Raw genomic sequence first — 18,227 nt, 5'->3', positions numbered from 1 at the left:
GTGCTTTAACTAAAGCAGCTACCAGCTGCTTTAATTAAAGGGTTGCAGTGTGTCATGTATCAGTGTCCCCATGCTTAAAAATGGCAGCTTGAACTAAAGCTTGTTCAACAAGCTTTAGTTCAAGCAACCTGCAGCCATTTTCAAGTGCAGGGACAGATACATGAGACACAGGAGATTGCTGGAGTACAGTAATTGCCACATTCCAGCAGACTCTATTATTGAGTCTGCTCTGACATGCTGTAATTAGAGCGCATCAAAGCAGCCTCTGCACTTATATACACGCACCCTTTAAGAGGAACTTCAGGAGCTCTGTTCTCTAAATCACCATTCCAATTTTTTGTCATTAACATCATGTTCTTCCCTCTCTTCCCTATGGGTTTAGGAAAAATCACCAGGCAGGGAGTTGGGGTACAGGGAGCTGCTGAAGAACAGGGATAAAGAGACCGGTCTGGAAAGAAAGAGGACATCAGTGAAGGGTCTGCCAAGTCCTCCTGAGAGTGATGAGAATTCTTCCCCTCCTTTTACTCCTCTTGCACTCTGCCAGCAGATGGGAATTGGATGAGACTCACTCTGGAGCCAGACACTGCCAACTGCATCAATAAAGAATGGCACAAAGCAATTGTATCCCTGCTGGCCAGAGACTTAAATTCATATTCCCTTTGTGCTGCATATGCCAATGGCTAGTAATAACAAAAAACAAGCCACACAGCTGGCCATGGACTCCAAGAGCTGCAAGGACACTTTAGAAAGCTCTGTAAAGAACATCAACAGCCAGTCAGAGATGGGAATGTCACAAAACTATTAACGATCACTTGTCCTTTTGGCAGCTTTAGCTACTTCTGCTGTTCCATGTCTTTTTCACTTTCCTCCCTTGGCAGACTAGTAAAAGGATCCCGCTTACTCTGATTGCTGAGACACAATATAACCCAACTACAGGGACAAAACAGGAAAGAACATATTTAGAGTTACAGCCTGGTAAAGGCAGGGAGAGGTCCAGATACCATACCCTATATTAGGCAGAGCTGCAATTTACCTAAGGGACATAAGCCTCCTAACATGCAGATGCAGTAGTTTTAGAAACCCAACTCCTCTACGTCACTACATTCTTATTCACCTTCTCTGATTGTTCATGGTCCCTCTGCGTGCTAGCAGGGAAGGAATGCTTACCTATAGCCACCTCTCTGAAACACTGTGCAAGTACTGGATTTCAGTATTTTCACTTGACTGCCCCCTAACACAGAGCAGAGCAAGACAAACCACATGGGAAGAAAAAGAGACAGGCATAACAGCAGATGAGGAGAAGAGCACTTTAGAAATATGCAGGAAACTAAGCAGTGCTCTACTTATGCAACTACAATGGCCACACTTGCATACTACTGACATTTGCCATCACAGTAAATAGCAGCCTTTGAGCACATGTGATGTATTGGTACTTAAGTTCATCTGAGTGGCAGCCTACAGGGGACAGCTAAAAATGTAACCAGAAGTAGAAAAAAAAGAGGAAGATACCTTTTTTCTTCCCCATACAGGGAGCTTTGCTGTGAAAAGCTCACATCCCTTTAAGGGAGAGGGTGCAACAAAATGTGTGGTAGAAGCAAAAGTTCTACATGGAATGCCTCCAGGATCAATATGGCTGGAGGGGTGGAACCCAGCTTGATTCTGTCCTGCAATATTCCCTTTAATCATATTTCAATTCTAGAGGCAAGAATATATTAATGCTGGCTACTGATTAGCACAGAGCAAGACACAGAGGATGGGGCAGAAGAAGAAAGCTTTCTAGTCACTTTCCTGTGGGTTTAACGCAGGATGGACCCACCAGCCTAAGGGAGTCTAGAGATGTAAACTCTTCACTTGACTGATATGGCCATTAGGCTTTCAAGCAAGGATCTGCCACCCTTTGGGTACAATAAAGCCATCATTAGAGAGCTAGTGGACCTTCAGCAGCCTGTTGATCCATGGGGTAGTAAAGCTTGGAGCATTCCAAAGGCAGCTTATAAAGCACACAGGCAGTGAGCATTCAACTTGGGGCCCTCAAGCTGGAAGTGTCTGACTTATTTCATCTCTGTAATTTCTTAAAAGCTTCTGAACGTTTTCAGGAAGCTTTGGAGAATCTGGATGAAAAGTGATGCACCTCAAACTCTCTTTGTACACTTATGTGAAGGGAGGGAGGTTTAAAGAAAACCTGTAATAGGGAAAGGGTTAATAATTATTCCCTTTTGGAAGCAACCCATGAGTTCATTCAGGAAGACAACCCATCCCCCTCCAAGACAAACAGCAGTATAGGAAGCCCAGAAAGTGTAAGCTGCTGAGGCTGAAAATATTTGATAGCAAAACAGTTCCTAATGTGATTTATTGCATTATAAAGGAAAAACAGGAAAAAGCAAATTGCCAGATCAAATCATACTGGTCATTTGGTCTAGCATTCAGTCTCCCACAGCAACCAACACAGGATGCTTCAATGGAAGGTGTGAAAACCTCTTAGTGGGCAATTACATAATCATCCCTCCCGAAAGGAAGCTACTTCCTGAACCCAGGTAGTCAGCAGTTGGTTTATGCCCTGAAGCATGAGTTTACAGGTTTTGAGCAATTTTTATCCTATCTAATGAAATGGAGGATGTTCTTATATGAGTAAGTATTTAATCCTATTCTGAATGCTGCTACTAAGCCCTCAGCCACAAATACTACCTCATGTCAGCAAGCACTACAGGCTAACAAAGCACTGCTTTTCATTAGCTTAAAGCCTGCTGCCTTTAGTTTAACTGGGGAACTTCCTTGTTCTTTGATTATGAAACAGGGTAAGGGGGAGGTAAAATGAAGCCATCTCCTCTCTGCTAGCCAGGGAGCCCAGGATTCTGGTCGGCCAGCACAGGAAATTGTTGGCAATTACCATTCCTACGCAACTGAATAACCCAACTCATGTCACTCCACAAAGGGACCTTTGTGCCCTCTCATGTAGCAGCAGGGGAAGGGAGCGATAGAACTATAATATAGATCACTTACTGTGTAGGATGACTTGCTGGTGATCTCCAAGAGTTTCTGCTTTGCTCTCCGCTCTGACTCACGGGCTTCCTGAAGGTCCTGCTTTAGCTGATCAGCCTCCTTCGCCCTAGATACAGGAGCAGCAATAATGACAAATACCAGATCAAAGTTGAGCAGGGAGGAATGGAGCATGTTAAAGGCAATGAAGCACAAAGTCTAGCTGTAGGGAGAATTGATATTTCTCTGGCAATGAGACTTGTCCAATTACAGAATAGATTGTACAAGGAAAATGGTGGGAACTAGAGCACTTGAAACTTTCAAACCAGACTGGACAAAACATAACAGAAACAAACTTGCGCTAGCTACTGTACATGAGAGACCAACTAGATGATCTACTAGGGTCTTTTATATCAGTTTATAGCCAGATACCCTAGGTAAAGTTTCCAGAAACAGCAAGGAGGTAAAAATCAGGAAGCGCATATACAGACATTATGCCAACATTTGCAAAGAGACTAACACTTGAAAGAGCAGGTCAAGCTGGTTAGAGTAGAAAGAGCAACTTGGGAATAACAACGAACAATCAAAAATTGAAGCAGAGCAGACTGAAGCTCCTGCTTGTCTTCTGAATATTAACCATCTACTGAGAGCTGCAATAATTACAGGTACTCTATACAGAAAATACTCAACAAGTATTATATGGCCCTTCACTCTAATCTCAGAGCCCTGGGGTTTTACTATAGCATTTACCCTTGATGCTCACAGCTCCTGAGGATATGCCCTGGGTGGAAAGCAAAGGGAAAGATCAGGAAGAGAGGTTGGAGAGATGAAAGCCTACTTTGCTGAATCAAAGTTTACAGGAAGATCAAGGTAGAGAAGGGACTAGGGACAGTTCCTGAGCAAGTGAAATCTGAAACCTATTGCATTCCTATAACAATAATGGGAAGGAAGCTGCTATTTTTAATCCACCCACTAATGAATGCACTGCACAAAAGGAACTCTAGCATCTTAAAGCTAGAAACACGAAATTTAATGCATGACAAACTCTGGCACCAATGGCAGAATCACAGAATCAAAGGAGTGGAAGGGACCTGTAAGATCATCAAGGCTGGCTCCCTGCCATAGACAGGGTGTTATTGAGCTCAAACAAGCTCAATGAGGTGCCTGTCCAGCCTCCTCTTGAACACCTCCAAGGATGGAGACTGCACCACCTCTACTGGGAGTGTTCCAGATTCTAGATACCCTTACGGAAAAGAAGTTTTTCCTAATGTCTAATTTAAATCTTCCCTCAATTAGCTTGTGCCTGTTGGTCCTTGTGCTCCCTGGAGGTGCCCTACTGAAGAGCTGCTCCCCTAGATCTTGGTGTTCATCTTTGACATACTTGTGGGCACCTATCAAGTCACCTCAGTCTTCTCTTGCTCCAGTACCTGGAATATCTCCTCAAAGGGCCTATCCTCCAGGCCCCTGATCATCTGAGTGGCCCTTCTCTACACCCTTTGAAGTTTATCAACATCCTTCCTGAAAGGTGGTGCACAGAACTGGACACAGTACTCCAGCTGTGGCCTCACCAACACCAAAGAGACAGAGAAGCACCTCTCTGGATCTGTTCGCACCACATCGGCTGATACATGCCAGAGTCCTATTTGCCCTACTGGCAACTTCATCGCACTGTCCGCTCATATTCATCTTCTGGTCAACTGTCATCCCAAGGTCCCTCTCAGATATAGTGCCAGACAGAGGACCACCACCCATCATATAGATATGATGAAGGTTCCTCCTACCTGGCACATGTCTCTACTGAACCTCGTCTGACTGCGTTAAGCCCATAGGACCAATCTGTTGAGGTCATCTCGGATCCTTACTCAGATGTGTCCACATTTCCTCACAACTTGGTGTAGTCTGCAAACTTAAATCACTGAGTTTTCTACCCCCTCATCCAAGTCATTGATAAAGATGTTGAAGAGCACAGGCCCAAGCACCAATCCCTGGGGGACACTGCTGGAGATGGCCCTCCAGGATGAAGCCATCCCATCAATTACAACTCTCTGGGATCAACCTCTGAGCCAACTGCCAACCCACCTCATTGTAGACTGGTCTAGGCCAGTACCCTCCAGCTTAATTGATATGTTCTCATGGGAAACAGTATTAAAGGTCTTGCTGAAGTCTAGGTAAATGATGACACCCTCATGCCCCTTGTTCAGCTAATTAGTTACCTGGTCATAAAAGGACACCAGGTTTGTTAGGCATGACCTGCCCTTGACAAATCCCTGCTGGTTGCTTCTCAACACCCCACCAGTTACAAAGCTTGTGGTTCATGGCCTCCTTGACAATTTTTTCAAACATTGTTCCCAGGACCAAGGTTAGACTGACCAGTCTGTAGTTTACAGGATCGTCCCTTTTCCCTTTCTTAAGGATGGGTACATTAGCTCTCTTCCAGTCGGTCAGGGCTACTCCCAAATTCCATGACTCTTTGAACAGCTTTGCCAGAGGCTCTGCTATGAGCTCAGCCAGTTTTCAGGACTCTCAGATTCAGGTCATCTGGCCCAGAAGACCTGAATATGCCCAGATGATCTAAGAGTACCCTCACCTGTTCAGAACCGATTTTATGTGGGCTGCTGTCTTCTCTATATTCCCTGGGCCTCTGGAGAGGTGAACAGCTCCAGTCTGATTTCAGGAACACTGATGTGAAGTAAGTATTTAGGAACCCTACCTTTTTGTGGTGAATCAACTGCGGACTGCCCCCTCAAATTCTGTAGGGGCCCCACAGGGGCGCTTGATTTTTTTCTTGCTCCCTATGTACCTATAGAAGGACTTTTTGCTGTCCTTTAAAGCCTAACATGCAACAGAAGCTCTGTGACTTGTCAGGACAAGAAAAAGTCTGGGAGTGCAACATACAGGCCAAATGAAGAATACTTAATTGAATTTGGTAGCTAAAAGCAAAATTAAGTATTGTTAATTAAAGATTTGGAAACTATAGAGGGTGTTTGTCAAGGAGTTGTAGGGTTGCCAGAGAACACAAGCCAACAGTTGCTGGTGTTTATGTAGTGCTTGCTCCAAGACGACTCAGGGAAAGAGACTTTTGCACAGTTTAGAGGAACAGTGTCTTCCAGGTACAAAATATTCCACCCATTCCCCAAGCTATTAGTTGAGGACCCATTTCCTAGTCACTCTGCATAGTATTTCTTTTCTCCCCATAAGAACACAGAGAAGCAGCAAGCACCAGAAAGAGAAAAAAAAACACAGGGATATCTATACTCGCTATATCTCTGTAATATCTTTATCTGCATCTATCTCTACATATAGTAGCATCAGTTTACCATGCAGTGACTGGCTAACCATGGCAAACAGTTCCATAAAGGAAGGAACCAGCTGGGGCCATAAGCCATTGCATGCGCAGGGGATGCCAGGGGCTCACTGTCAACCATCTGGAAAGTCTATGCAGTGGTGATATCCGAGTAAATTGTCTCAGCTAAGCTCACTGAGAGACTTGGAAAATGAAGCACCAAAGCAGGTGCAGGGTTCTTTCTTCTGACCTTCTCTCCGATTCTTCTGCCATTTTCAGGGCCAACATCTCTGCTTCCAGCACCTTCTGTTCCATCAAGCGTTTCTCCTCTTCTGTCCGAATGGCTGTTGCTTTGATTCGCTGCATCTCCTGTTCTGCCTCAGCTGCTTTCTGAGCCAGGAGCTTGGCCTCCTCTTCTGTGATCTGGGCTTTTTCAGCCAGCAAATCCGCTGTTTCTTCAGACCTCATCTGAGAAGTAACGCACATCTCTGTCAGTATGTACAGGACCTCCACCACAATGTACTTAAGATCCAATTACAGAAACTGAGGTGCCTCCCCCACCAGTTTAACTCTGACTCAAATGTAGTTGAACTCCCCACTTCCACAGTAGTCTGCAGTGCCCTGGCCTTTGCATACTAGCTCTCAAGACCCAAAAAAAATTAGCATCTCTCTCTCTAATCAAACCTCCTTGGAGATCCTGATACAGCAGGAATCAACCCTCCTCCAGAGCTCTTGCTTCATACCTATCTGCCTCCCTGATCACTATCCACTTTGATCACAACCTCAAGGTGCTTACTGCATGTCCCCTAGAACACTTCAGCAACAGAGATCAAGAATGGCTGCAGTGCCTGGGGAAGGTTCCCCCCACAGACTTACCAGAGCCTCATTGGCCATTGTAGCCTCTTCTTTTAGCTGCAAAAGCCTCCTCTCTAACTCATCCCTTGTTCGTTCTGCCTCTTCCCTCATCTGCTTCTCCCGGGCCAGACGCTGTCGTTCCATCTATGGACAAGGGTCAGAGAAGGGAAAAGCCACATATATCAGTGTAATAAAAGTTCAGTGCATCACATAAGCATAATGTCATCTCACAGGACAGGAAGGGAGGACTGCTCAGTAGTTAGAGTGCAGGACTGAGTAATCCTGAATATGAAAGAATATGCATAGTTATTTTCAGACTGGCACAACAGATCTAGCCTAGTGCACTAACAGTTCCTTCTGCTTTGCATTCATTCACCGCGGAAGCCAGAAAGGAGTACAACGTGCCACGTTCCAACTCCTATACAAGGCAAGCTGCTACCTCTGACGCCGTCAACAAAAAGCCATGATACCCTCTCCAGTGCAACAAAACCTATCAGAATGTCCTGCACCTGAAACCCAGAAGAATATCGAGTGAAAAGGCAGTTCTCCGATACTGGCTGTTTAAAACAGCAGCAGCATACTACGCAAGCTCAGGCCAAGTGGTGAAGGGGAACCACAAAGGCAGTTAGTATGCCAGTTTCTGGTAGCCACATACCACAGTAATAGATCCATTATAAATGTCTAGATTACATTTAAGGATCGCTGCATTATTCATAGGACATACAGAGTTTAATAAAAGGAAAAAAATGTAGCAAGACACTTTCCTGGTCCTCAGGCACAGGCTGTGCTCTGAAAGCATGCTATTCATTGCAACAGGACTGCTCCTTCTCTCTATTAAAGATGTCCTTCATCATTTATGACTTATCATCACAATCTGTATCATAGGCACTCATAGGCCCCTGATGTTACAGAGCTGCCCAGAGCTAGTTAACAGTTCCAGAGCTTGAGGACTGAGGTGGAACATGGGGATTAAATCAAGACAGGACAGCACATCACCACAGGATCCATGGCATTTCTTGTGCAGTGCATACTTTTCCCACAGCCCTGCAAAAACATTGCCCATTTCATTGTCTACAATAAATGTTTAGTTGCCCCATATCCAGTGCCAGGCAGTCACAACCCCATGTAGCTTCCCCCAAGACCAGAGGCCCCTCCCAGGTTGCCAACAGGATCTCAAGCTTTTGTTGAATTTATGAAGACGTCCTCCACTTTCCAAAAGGAACTCATCAAATTCCAAACACCTACTCCCCTGATATGCTGAAGGCTCCAGGTTCCCTCTTCACCCTCCATGCCAAGAACAACTGCAGGGGACTTCTTTCATTCTGCTCAAGCCAGTTTCTTATGGCCGAAGAGGTGGTTGTTGGATTTAAGTTGCTTTTCCTCTCAAAAGATGAAGACACAATACCCTGGAGCCCACCCACTCAGATCTCCTCAGTTCAGACAAGAGATCCGGACACAAGTCTTCTCTAAGACCATCTACAGCATACCACTAAGCTGGTCAAAGCACTCAGTTCTAGCCCCACAATACTGTGTGGTGACCCTCAATGGACATGCTCAGATCCAAGTGAAGTACATTAATTTAATACTCTTTTGAGCTTAGACTTCTCTTGGTGTAGCTGGTTGCTTTAGCTGTTGCTGCTGCTACCTAGTGGCTTACCCAGAAATGGAAATTTATATTCTAAGCAGTAGCACTCAGATTAGCTGTGTGGGTTTCAATGAGTAGAAAAGGTCTGTGAGCAGAAAACAATGATTCATACAATCCAATTTGCTGATATACGCTCATTGGCTACATGCTGCCGCCTGCAATGTCCTGTTCCTGCCGCTTAGGCTGACCTGCAGTGGATAAAGGAGGCCAGGACTGAATTAGCATGCAAGCTGCACGCCCCAAAATGTCGGTGTGCATTCTATCACCATCTAATTAGAAAATGAGAGCACAGAGCAAAAGCAAAGCACAGCTCCCCTCACAGGCCCTGCCTTAATTATGATCAACTTCCCCAAGACATTAAACTTTCCAGCAAAAGAGCCCAGAAGCAGGATTATTAGGGGTGGATAAACATGCATTTACAGTATACACAGGTTATCCCTTCCCTTCCTAATCATACTCCTGAGCCTGTAGGCTGCTGACTTGGCAGCCATTCTGCCATCAACTCATGTAACAAAATAGAGAATGACTGGTAGTGAGAGAGCAGGCTACTTAACAAGAAATTAAGTGTAGCCTAAACCTGGATCGTTCAACCTGCTGCTCGCTGTTTATGCCCTGCAATCTGCTTCTCCCTGCTAAGTTTATACTTCTGATTTTGGCTCAAGGGACGGCTGGATTGTAAGGCATCTCACCTGCTTCCTGGCTTTCTCTTCCCTGGCCTGTGCTTTCATCTGCTGGACCTCCAATGAGTCTGCCTTTCTTCTTCTCATGAATAAGTCATGATTTCCAATACACAGCTGAAGAATCTGTCCCAGTCAAAAAGAGAAGAGTGGAAGGAAATTACTATATACTTATAAGGTGTGGCTTTTACTTCTGGCACCTAAAGTAGAGCTGAAGTAGTCAGTTCTTATAAAGCATTTTCAAGCATGAAATCTGCACAGGCCTACAAAATGATTATCCCCATTTCAAAGATAACGAAAATCAAGACACAAGAAGGTGGAATGAGTTGCCCAAGGAATAGAACTTGGACTGTAAACTCTTTAGGGGCACAAAGGATATTTTTGTTCTGGATCTAGGTCCCTCATGACCAGAGCTTTGGTAATTCAAACAGTAAAATAAGTCTTATACAATTCACTCTGGTTCTTTACTCAATGGACACTGCTGCCTTTTTGGGTTCAAGATCCACCTGCATGCAGCAGCAGAATGCTTACAGCTGAGCCATCCAATTTCAAAGCAGACAAATGCTGCATGCTAGGGGGGCCCCCAACCTCATCCTCAGCTCCCCCACCACACCATGCCACATGGGCTCCCCCAATTCCAGGTTCCCCCAGCCCTATAGGCTGTACCATATCACACTACTCTGCTCCCTGGGGCAGGGGCAATAATTGTAAGCCGAGGAAGGAGAGGGAGCCTGGAGACCCTGGTTGCTATTACAGCTGGAGCTGTTGGGGGAACAGCAGGTGGGTGGGAACCTGGGGGTTGCAAATTAATCCCTCATGGACTGCAGGCCACCATTGAACAACCTGGCTTACAACATCACTATGAAGCTGGTGAATACAATTAATGGTTATTATAGCTTCTGGGTTAAATTTTCAAAAAGCAAGTCAGCATCCAGAAACTCTCACTGTTCCCAAAAATGGAGAGAAGCACTGAAAAAAAATCAGGCCATTTTTTAATGCCTGAACGGCTGTGTGGATGGAGTCGATTTTGTAAGTCTGGCCCTATCTTACTATGAGGTCTCCTGGCTCTGAATTATGATGGGTATTTAATGTTTTCAATAAGGTAAAAAAAAAAAAATGGCTATAAATAATGAACAGAACTGAGCCAAGGTCACCTACCTCTCTCTTTGGGCAACCACTCATCCCAACTCAAGGCTTGCCTCCTGAAAGAGGCCCAGCATGGACCAACCAATTAGTTAGCATTTGCTGCTAGGCAAATGTTATCACCCCAGATCAAGGAGAAATATTTCAGCAGAGAAGCAAAAAGAAGGTCAGCAGAGGGGCACACAGGATTTTAGAGGAGAGAGAGAGACAAAAAAAAAAAAAAATGTTTTACCTACCAAGTTCTGCCACAGTACTGGGCAGATGCAACCAAAAGAAGAACAATGGAAGTGGGGTGAATTTACATGAAGAAGCAAGTCCTCCTCTTATAAGCAGGCTGCAACTTAATTGCATATACCACACTGGATTTAACCTAGAGTGCAGCAGTCCAGTTTGCCACCTCGAACTATGGCCTGATTTAAAAAAAGAAGTGTCTTGTCTTACTTTGCCTAGAGGAGCTTCCCCAGGAGTCAGTTGCAGATAATAAAAATCACTGTGTCTGTGAACTTACTCACCAGCTTGTTCACACGCAGTTTCGATGAATTGAACTTAAAGACATCAATCTTTTTGTCCAATGGCTTAATCGTAAACTGAAAAGGGAAGGGAAAAAAAAAAGTATCAAGCAAAGCCTAGTATTAAAAAAAAAAGGCCTCAATGAGAATTACAGAGTGCTGCCTAACAACAGGTCAGCGGAGTGCCAGATAAACAAGGCTGAGAGCTGTCTCCCATGGCTGGCTGCCAAGCAGGCTAACTAGGATCAAAAGCAATCAAGGGAGTATTGTTCCCCTGGTCAGGAAAGCTCTAGTCCCACACACACAAGCAACATTTCCTCAGGCTTCAGGAGCAAAAAATGCCTGTCTACAGAAAGCAATGCCTTTCTTCTGCTGACCATCCCCAACAGGCACTGGGCTTCGAAGAGAGAGCTTCATCCTTCCAGCCAAAGACAAAATGCTTCTGTCCATCAGGATAAGGAGGATTGAGAACATAAGAGAAAACTGTGGCCCATCAGAATAGAAATACTGGAGGAACCTGTCTGAACAGCCTAATGGAACGGGTTAAATAAGGAAAGCAGAAATGGGTACAGCAATTTTCTACCCACCCATCTTCAGGCCTGATGACCAGTGTGAGATTGTTATCTTACATAAAAAGGTGTCGCTACTTCCCTTAGAAGACTGTTCTCAGTTTTAGATGTTATACCTGTCCTCTCACTTGTATTTAAACTCTCTTATGCCACCCTAAATGGTTCAACCCCTTCTGGGTCTTAATCATAACTGGAAAGAGTTTGAATGGTATATCTCCCTCCAGGTTGAAGTGGATATCATGCTGACGGCAGCACCAGGGATAGGATTCTAGCAAGATAGTCCCCTCTCTGCTATGCTGGTGAGGGCCATGGACTAGCAGAAGGACACCTGAAACTCCAATGCTCAATCTCACTCCCCCACACATCGCAAAAAAAAAAGCTGGCCGAACTGATAACCCTGTTGAATAGAGTCTATAGCCATGAAACCAGGTCTATTTGTCAATACACTGTACTACCAGAAAACGAATTCAGCAGAACACATCTCAGTGTTTTTGTTTTGTCAGTTTAAGAGGCAATCTTTAAATCTTTCACACAGGCAGACGTGCATGAATGTCTTTGGATTTTACTTCAACAGAACCCATGATATTCACTGCTAGCAACAAGGGGAGGGGGAGAAGAGAAACGCCAACTCCCTACAACCAGTTGATCTTTGTTATAACATATTAAACATCTCTGTTGTGTTGGTGTTGCTGTCATACACAGCTATTAAGCCTGCTCACTATCATGTCAGGTCTACTTGTGGTCATCTTATTACAAGGATTATTGACACGATAGAAGATGACAGCTCCTTTCCCCAAGGAAAGATCTATTACAGTCTTATGTCAAGGCCTAGCAACAGAGATTTCAGTTCTCAGATTCTTTGGAGGAATGCATGGTCAGAGAGCTTTCACTTCTGACCTGGGGATGGGCTGCAAAGAGCCTCAGGAAATGAAGAACTGTTGTGCTTGGGTTGTTTCTTTATGTTACAGAAAGTTTTAATTTTAAGTTCAATAAAAAAAAAAAAAACCCCCCCCCCCCCCCACACACACACATCATGGGCTAAGAAATCACTCAAGATGTAACAAAACATGGAATGAGAAATCTTTAGCTCTCACTGATATTATGTTTACATTAAAAAGAAAAAATAGAAAAAGCTAATATTTCCCACCACAAATGTACCCCATTTCTTTTGTACAATTCCTTCAAACTGGAAAACAAATTAGTCAGTTTTACTTTCCATAGCCAATTTTATTCCAAACAGTGTTTGATGTCCAACAATTCAGGTAACAGATTCGTATTTACATTGAGGGCTTAATCAAAAATCTTCTGTAAGACTTGGAACTAAACCACTTTACCCTCCTAGAAAAAAAATTCCAATCATTGTGTCAAGCCAGGCAGTCTAAAAGTTCGGAAGCTCAGAACACTATAATGAGGCAAAGGGGATCCAAAACCATTCTTGCTAGGAACATATTTAATTATACTTCACAATACAAGGCTACATTTGCAGTAAGACAGGATTCTCACCTTCTGAACTTTCAGACAGCTGGGCTGAGCACACCAAGGGAAATGTTCTTTATGAAATGGCTAAGCAGAGGTTTTGTAAATGCTCTAAAAATAACAAATAAAAATAGCTTCTGGCTGAGCTCTTGCATGCCTGCTTTCAGAAAACTTCTAAAAGCCTTGGAATTAAGGGTCCTACTGGTAAGGCTGAAACAGCCTTGACTGTACTAGTCATAGCAAGTGCAAGCAAAACTGGAGATAAGAGGTGTCACATTAATTTGCTGCCATACTCTGATTGGTGTTTGTATTAAAGATAAGGGCAAACATGTCCTACCTCTTTATCGCTGTAAGAGATGTTCCGGATCTCATTCCATGGAAAAGAGATTTTGGGGGTCAGCCTGTTTTCTGGGTCATAAATATGAAGCCCCAGGGCATCAACACCAAGTAACAGTTCAGTGCCCTTCTTATTCTGAAGGAGGGAAAAACAGAGCAGAGCACATCTTTTTATTCACTTAAGAAAAATCTGACACAAACAGTTACATTCTACTAGCATCATCCAGCCCTGAGCACTGACAACTGCCATGCATCCTACAGGGACTTGTGCTTCCCAAGCACCAGGCAGGTAGACCGAGTGTATGGTGATAGCGACTTGCTCATTCTCTTGCGAAAATTCAGGAATCAGCCTTCCACTAGCTCTCCTGGCTACAGAAAAATAACTAGCACAGTGCACAAAAATTCCAGCCAGCAAATCTCAAAGTCATTTTGAAGGTGAGCCTATAATGGAAGAACCACCCCCTTTATCTGTCACTGCCACTGTTTCAGATGCACATGGGAGACATGTGAAACTAAAGAAACTCCACCCTGTCCCAGACTCACCTTTATTGCAAAGTAGTTCACTCCATACATCTCCAAGTCCTGAGCTATCTTCAAATATTCCATTTCAGCTTCATCTCTTGTCAGATAAAAAAGGATCAAAGATACAGATGTTGAGGAAGAATGGAGGAGGAGGTGGTGCCTTCTCTTAGCCTCATATTACACAATGCACTGGAGCATGGTCTGGCTCCTTTGCACAGGTCAAGTCTGTCTTTACCAGCAGGATCAATGAAGATCCACAGCAAATCCCACACTGCAACCTGCCTGCATCCTAATGCCTGAACAGCAACACAATGCTTCAAGCTTTGCCTCGTATCCATTCCAGGTCCTTCAACATTACTGGAAATATATTCAATTTCTGGAGTCCTATATTCAGATGCATCTTCCTTTGTGCTCAGTCTGGAGGAGAAGAAGATTACTACCCTAGGCAGCAACTCACCAGATTAATCTGAAGTATTAAGGAATTGCTAGATTCCTAAGATTTCCCAAGCAAGGATTCCTATTGCTTTCTCCTACTCAATAAACATCTCTTGCATCTCAATGGCTGTCCAGAAGGAATGCTTCCAGGTCTCTTCACAAGCTGGTCTTACCATAGTAGCATTCCAATGTCTCTATCTGGAATTCCATCAGTGTGAAACAACTAGGCAGCAGGGGTACTATAAAGGCAGAAGGCTCTTACCCCACAAGGGCATTGCTCTACTTCAAACCTCACCTGTGTAGCTAAAAAGATACAGCCTCCCCAATATGATTGCAATTTTGGAACAGACTTCTGTTCCAATAGGTGTAAATAATACTGTGGGTCCACTGTTCCCACTCAGACAGCATTACTATGGTAACTTGGGTCACCTATCTAGACTCTGCTAAAAGTTCTTTATTAGCAAAACTCATGAATAGCTTGTGAAGGCTCAAGGAGACTATATTTCACTCTGAATGGCCTGATGCTGGGCTAGGGAGTTTACATCTATCCATAGGTCATGTCAGCAGATGCTCACCTTGCTCTGCCTCGATGCTCTGCATACCATGCTGTTATTCTTTCCTCCCACATCTCTGGAGTCATCTGGTAAAGGTTTATTACCTGAGGAAAAAAAAAAGCAGAGAAATTTTGGTTCATACCGCCACAGTTCTGGCACTCTCACTATCCAGAACTGGATATAGTAAGCTTCAAATTCAAAAATTGACCCTTCTTCCCCTTTCACATACATCATCCCAATCCTCATGTCTGATCTCCAATTCATATGCCTTTCCTTCTGCCTCATGAATAAGCTATACTCAGCCCTCTGCTCTTTTAATTAACCAGCATTCAGCTAACCTTCCTGAGCATATCTCAAACCACTATGAAATGCCTGCAGAATGCAGCTGTAAGATCCAGTGAGCAGAAAACATTTGCTATGTTTTCATGAAAAAAATTCTAGATTCAAACTAAACTGCCCTCATTCAATTAACCCTTTTGTATCATTTGCCTTGATAAAGCAACTCTCTTAAAGGCAAAGTGGTCTACCTTTGTGAATTTTGCAGTCAATCCTACATCTACCTTCTGCACAAAGGTTATTCTACATGACATGCCATTAAGTCCCAGAAACTCAACTGTGAACTTAGTCTTCTACTTGACTGAGCACCTTACCCGTTTTGGAAGCAGCTCCTCTTGTGCCAAGAAGCCCCGCTTATGAACACTGGGATCATAATCTCCATACTAAAAAAAAAACCCACAGATATCACATGATGAAGATGGTGTCAATACAAGCTACGCAGTACAAAGAAATCCCTTCTGAATCACTTGGAACAGCTGCCACCTACCCACACCTTTTCAAATAACCATGTAAAAGTAGGGAATAAAGGATGGTCAATAAAGGTTAGTATCACAATTTTATAATTTTAGCGTTGTTTAATCCTGAGCACCTGGCTCTGGAGACCTACTTCTTTGTTTTTATCCATGCAATAAGCAGGGTGCAGATGTAGTAGAACCAGCTTCCCTCCATCCACCACTCCCATTAATGGTACCCCTTTTAACAGAAAGATGGAAGCTTTCCCTTTGCAGCCATTCAGTAAAAGCTTCCAACAAGATGGGGTGGGGAGAGCAACTGCGTTGATCAATTATCTCTACCCATTAAGAACCGACCAGTACCAGCAACTTTTCTGATGCAGCTGGATGACAGTAGCCTACCAGTCAGTACTCAACATTAAAAATTTATTAATTAGGACACCAAGAACATTTGAAAATAGATTTGGATCCCATCCTCATAGACAGGAGTTTGTTCCACTGCCAGAAGTTCTCTTGCTCAATTGGTCACAAAATACCATTCTGATTTGATATGCATACCAAATAATTATCAATGTTCATGAAGACTATATGTCTTCCAAGCTTCCTATAAAATGAATGGACAAAATGATTGCTTTAGAAATAAAAGCATTTAATAAAGATTCAAATGCTGGGTGCCCCTGCAGTGCATGTGAAAATTAAGATCTCTCCCACATAATACCCTGGTACATATAATGACCAAGTCATAATGCCTGAAACAAACAAGCTACTGAAAGAGGAGATGAATGAAAATCAAAGTAAATCGTGCATATAAATCATCATCTCTCAGTTCAGGACTCCCAGCATGGCAGCGGCCAAGTATAAAAACAGGACACTCTCTCTAACTCAGTCATTAATGTCCATCTTCTCTCTGCAATCCCCATCAAACTGAGCTTGAAAAGAACGAACAGTGGCAATTTTTTATAAGACAGATAAATAATAAAACGGAGTTAAGCATAGGAAGTCAGGTGACATTGCAAATCAGTCCCCCTTTAATGCCAGAGCTGTGATGACATGTACTAACACCAGAGTTCTGCATCAACAATCCATACATACATCCTCTCAACAGCAACATCTCGTACAAGACAAGTAGGGATTAAAGTGGAAATATTGATTTGGAGCCAACACAGATGCAAAGGAAGCAAGCAACAATCAACAACTGACTCAGACTTAAATTAATGCAAACAGATATGCCATAGGTTGGATCCTGGGAGGTGCTGGCCAGCTCACCACTCAGTTGTAGCTGCAGATGCTTCTTGAAAAACAATCTGCATGAGTAGATCTACTGAACCCACATAAAAATGGAAATCAGCAATAAAAATGCAGGAGTTGGGAAAAGAAATGGCTCCAATAACCTTGGACAGACTGAAAATAAATTATTTCTGGATGAAAAAAGCAATAAATAGGATTAATATGATTATTCTGGGTTGTGATCTACCATGGAGATCCAAGACTAAGTATGGATTACGTGCTTTTAGCATGGTCAAGAACACTGTCACATCCCAAAGGAATGTTTGGACAAAGAGAAAGGCTGGGAGTGAACATTAATTATTCAAAAATGAAAAATCAACAAACAGCTTTAAGTATTGCAAGCCATGCTAGTTCAAGTGACTGGATAAACATTTAAAATAAAAACTTTCAATTAAATTATAACTCAAAAACTGTCATGGAAATTTGGTTCTTGTTAATTGAGTTCAATGATTAATATTTGTGTTTATACTTCAAGACTGCTTTTATAATCACTCAGACATCTGGCTTATGCTATACTGTATTCATTCATACACATTTATATTTAAAATATAACGCAACATGTTGCTTTATCTTGGGAAAAAGATAAACCAACAAGGGAAAAAAAAAATCACATCTAGGATCCCAGCACCTGCAAAGACCTGAGGTACTGAATAGGTTCTGAATCAAAACTATTCACATTTAAGATAGGAAAACCAAGCTACTGGATTTTATAGTAAAATACACATCAAAGAGATATATATATTTTAGTAGATTTCAGTAAATTCTGTACTTCTATTATTAGGCAATTAAAACCAAAAACTGATCCAAAATTTGAAATTGGTGCAGATGGTTTGAATGCAACATTGTAGGGAAAAAATAATAAAGAAAAAAAGATGTAATTCTTGTATAATATATTCTTTAATGGTTAGTCTCTACTTACAAGTGGGTGCATAAAAGCAATACAAAGGAATACACCTGTCAATCAGCTTGTTAAATCAACTGTCACTGTGTTTGTATTCATCACTACAGTAATTACTTCACAGTTAAGACTGCCAGGCTCTGGAATGGGGTCCTAAATGAGGTGGTACACTCTCCTACCTTGGGGATCTTGAAGAGGAGGCTGGACAGATATTTGGCTGAGGTGATATGACCCCAGCACCCGTTCCTTCCTGGGTCGGGGGGGGGGGGGGGGG

The 18,227-nt window shown here is 43.1% G+C and overlaps 1 protein-coding gene across 2 annotated transcripts in view; it reads right to left on the bottom strand.

Moving 5' to 3' along the window:
• Positions 1 to 18,227, bottom strand: part of NF2 (neurofibromin 2) — a 60,751-nt gene that overhangs the window by 6,274 nt on the left and 36,250 nt on the right. For both annotated transcript variants that reach the window (XM_019506722.1, XM_019506723.1), the window contains exons 5-13: positions 15,631 to 15,699; positions 15,002 to 15,084; positions 14,013 to 14,088; positions 13,471 to 13,605; positions 11,092 to 11,166; positions 9,449 to 9,562; positions 7,136 to 7,258; positions 6,510 to 6,727; positions 3,001 to 3,106 (exon numbers count right to left, since the gene is read on the bottom strand). In XM_019506722.1, coding sequence (XP_019362267.1) covers positions 3,001 to 3,106; positions 6,510 to 6,727; positions 7,136 to 7,258; positions 9,449 to 9,562; positions 11,092 to 11,166; positions 13,471 to 13,605; positions 14,013 to 14,088; positions 15,002 to 15,084; positions 15,631 to 15,699 — 999 coding nt within the window. The remainder of the gene's footprint in view (positions 1 to 3,000; positions 3,107 to 6,509; positions 6,728 to 7,135; positions 7,259 to 9,448; positions 9,563 to 11,091; positions 11,167 to 13,470; positions 13,606 to 14,012; positions 14,089 to 15,001; positions 15,085 to 15,630; positions 15,700 to 18,227) is intronic.

This window comes from Gavialis gangeticus, unplaced genomic scaffold (assembly GCF_001723915.1).
Source record: "Gavialis gangeticus isolate Ggan-Ray unplaced genomic scaffold, GavGan_comp1, whole genome shotgun sequence".
NCBI lineage: Eukaryota > Metazoa > Chordata > Crocodylia > Gavialidae > Gavialis > Gavialis gangeticus.
The sequence above is the reverse complement of the archived record's forward strand: the minus strand, read 5'-3'. Positions and strand labels throughout refer to the sequence as shown.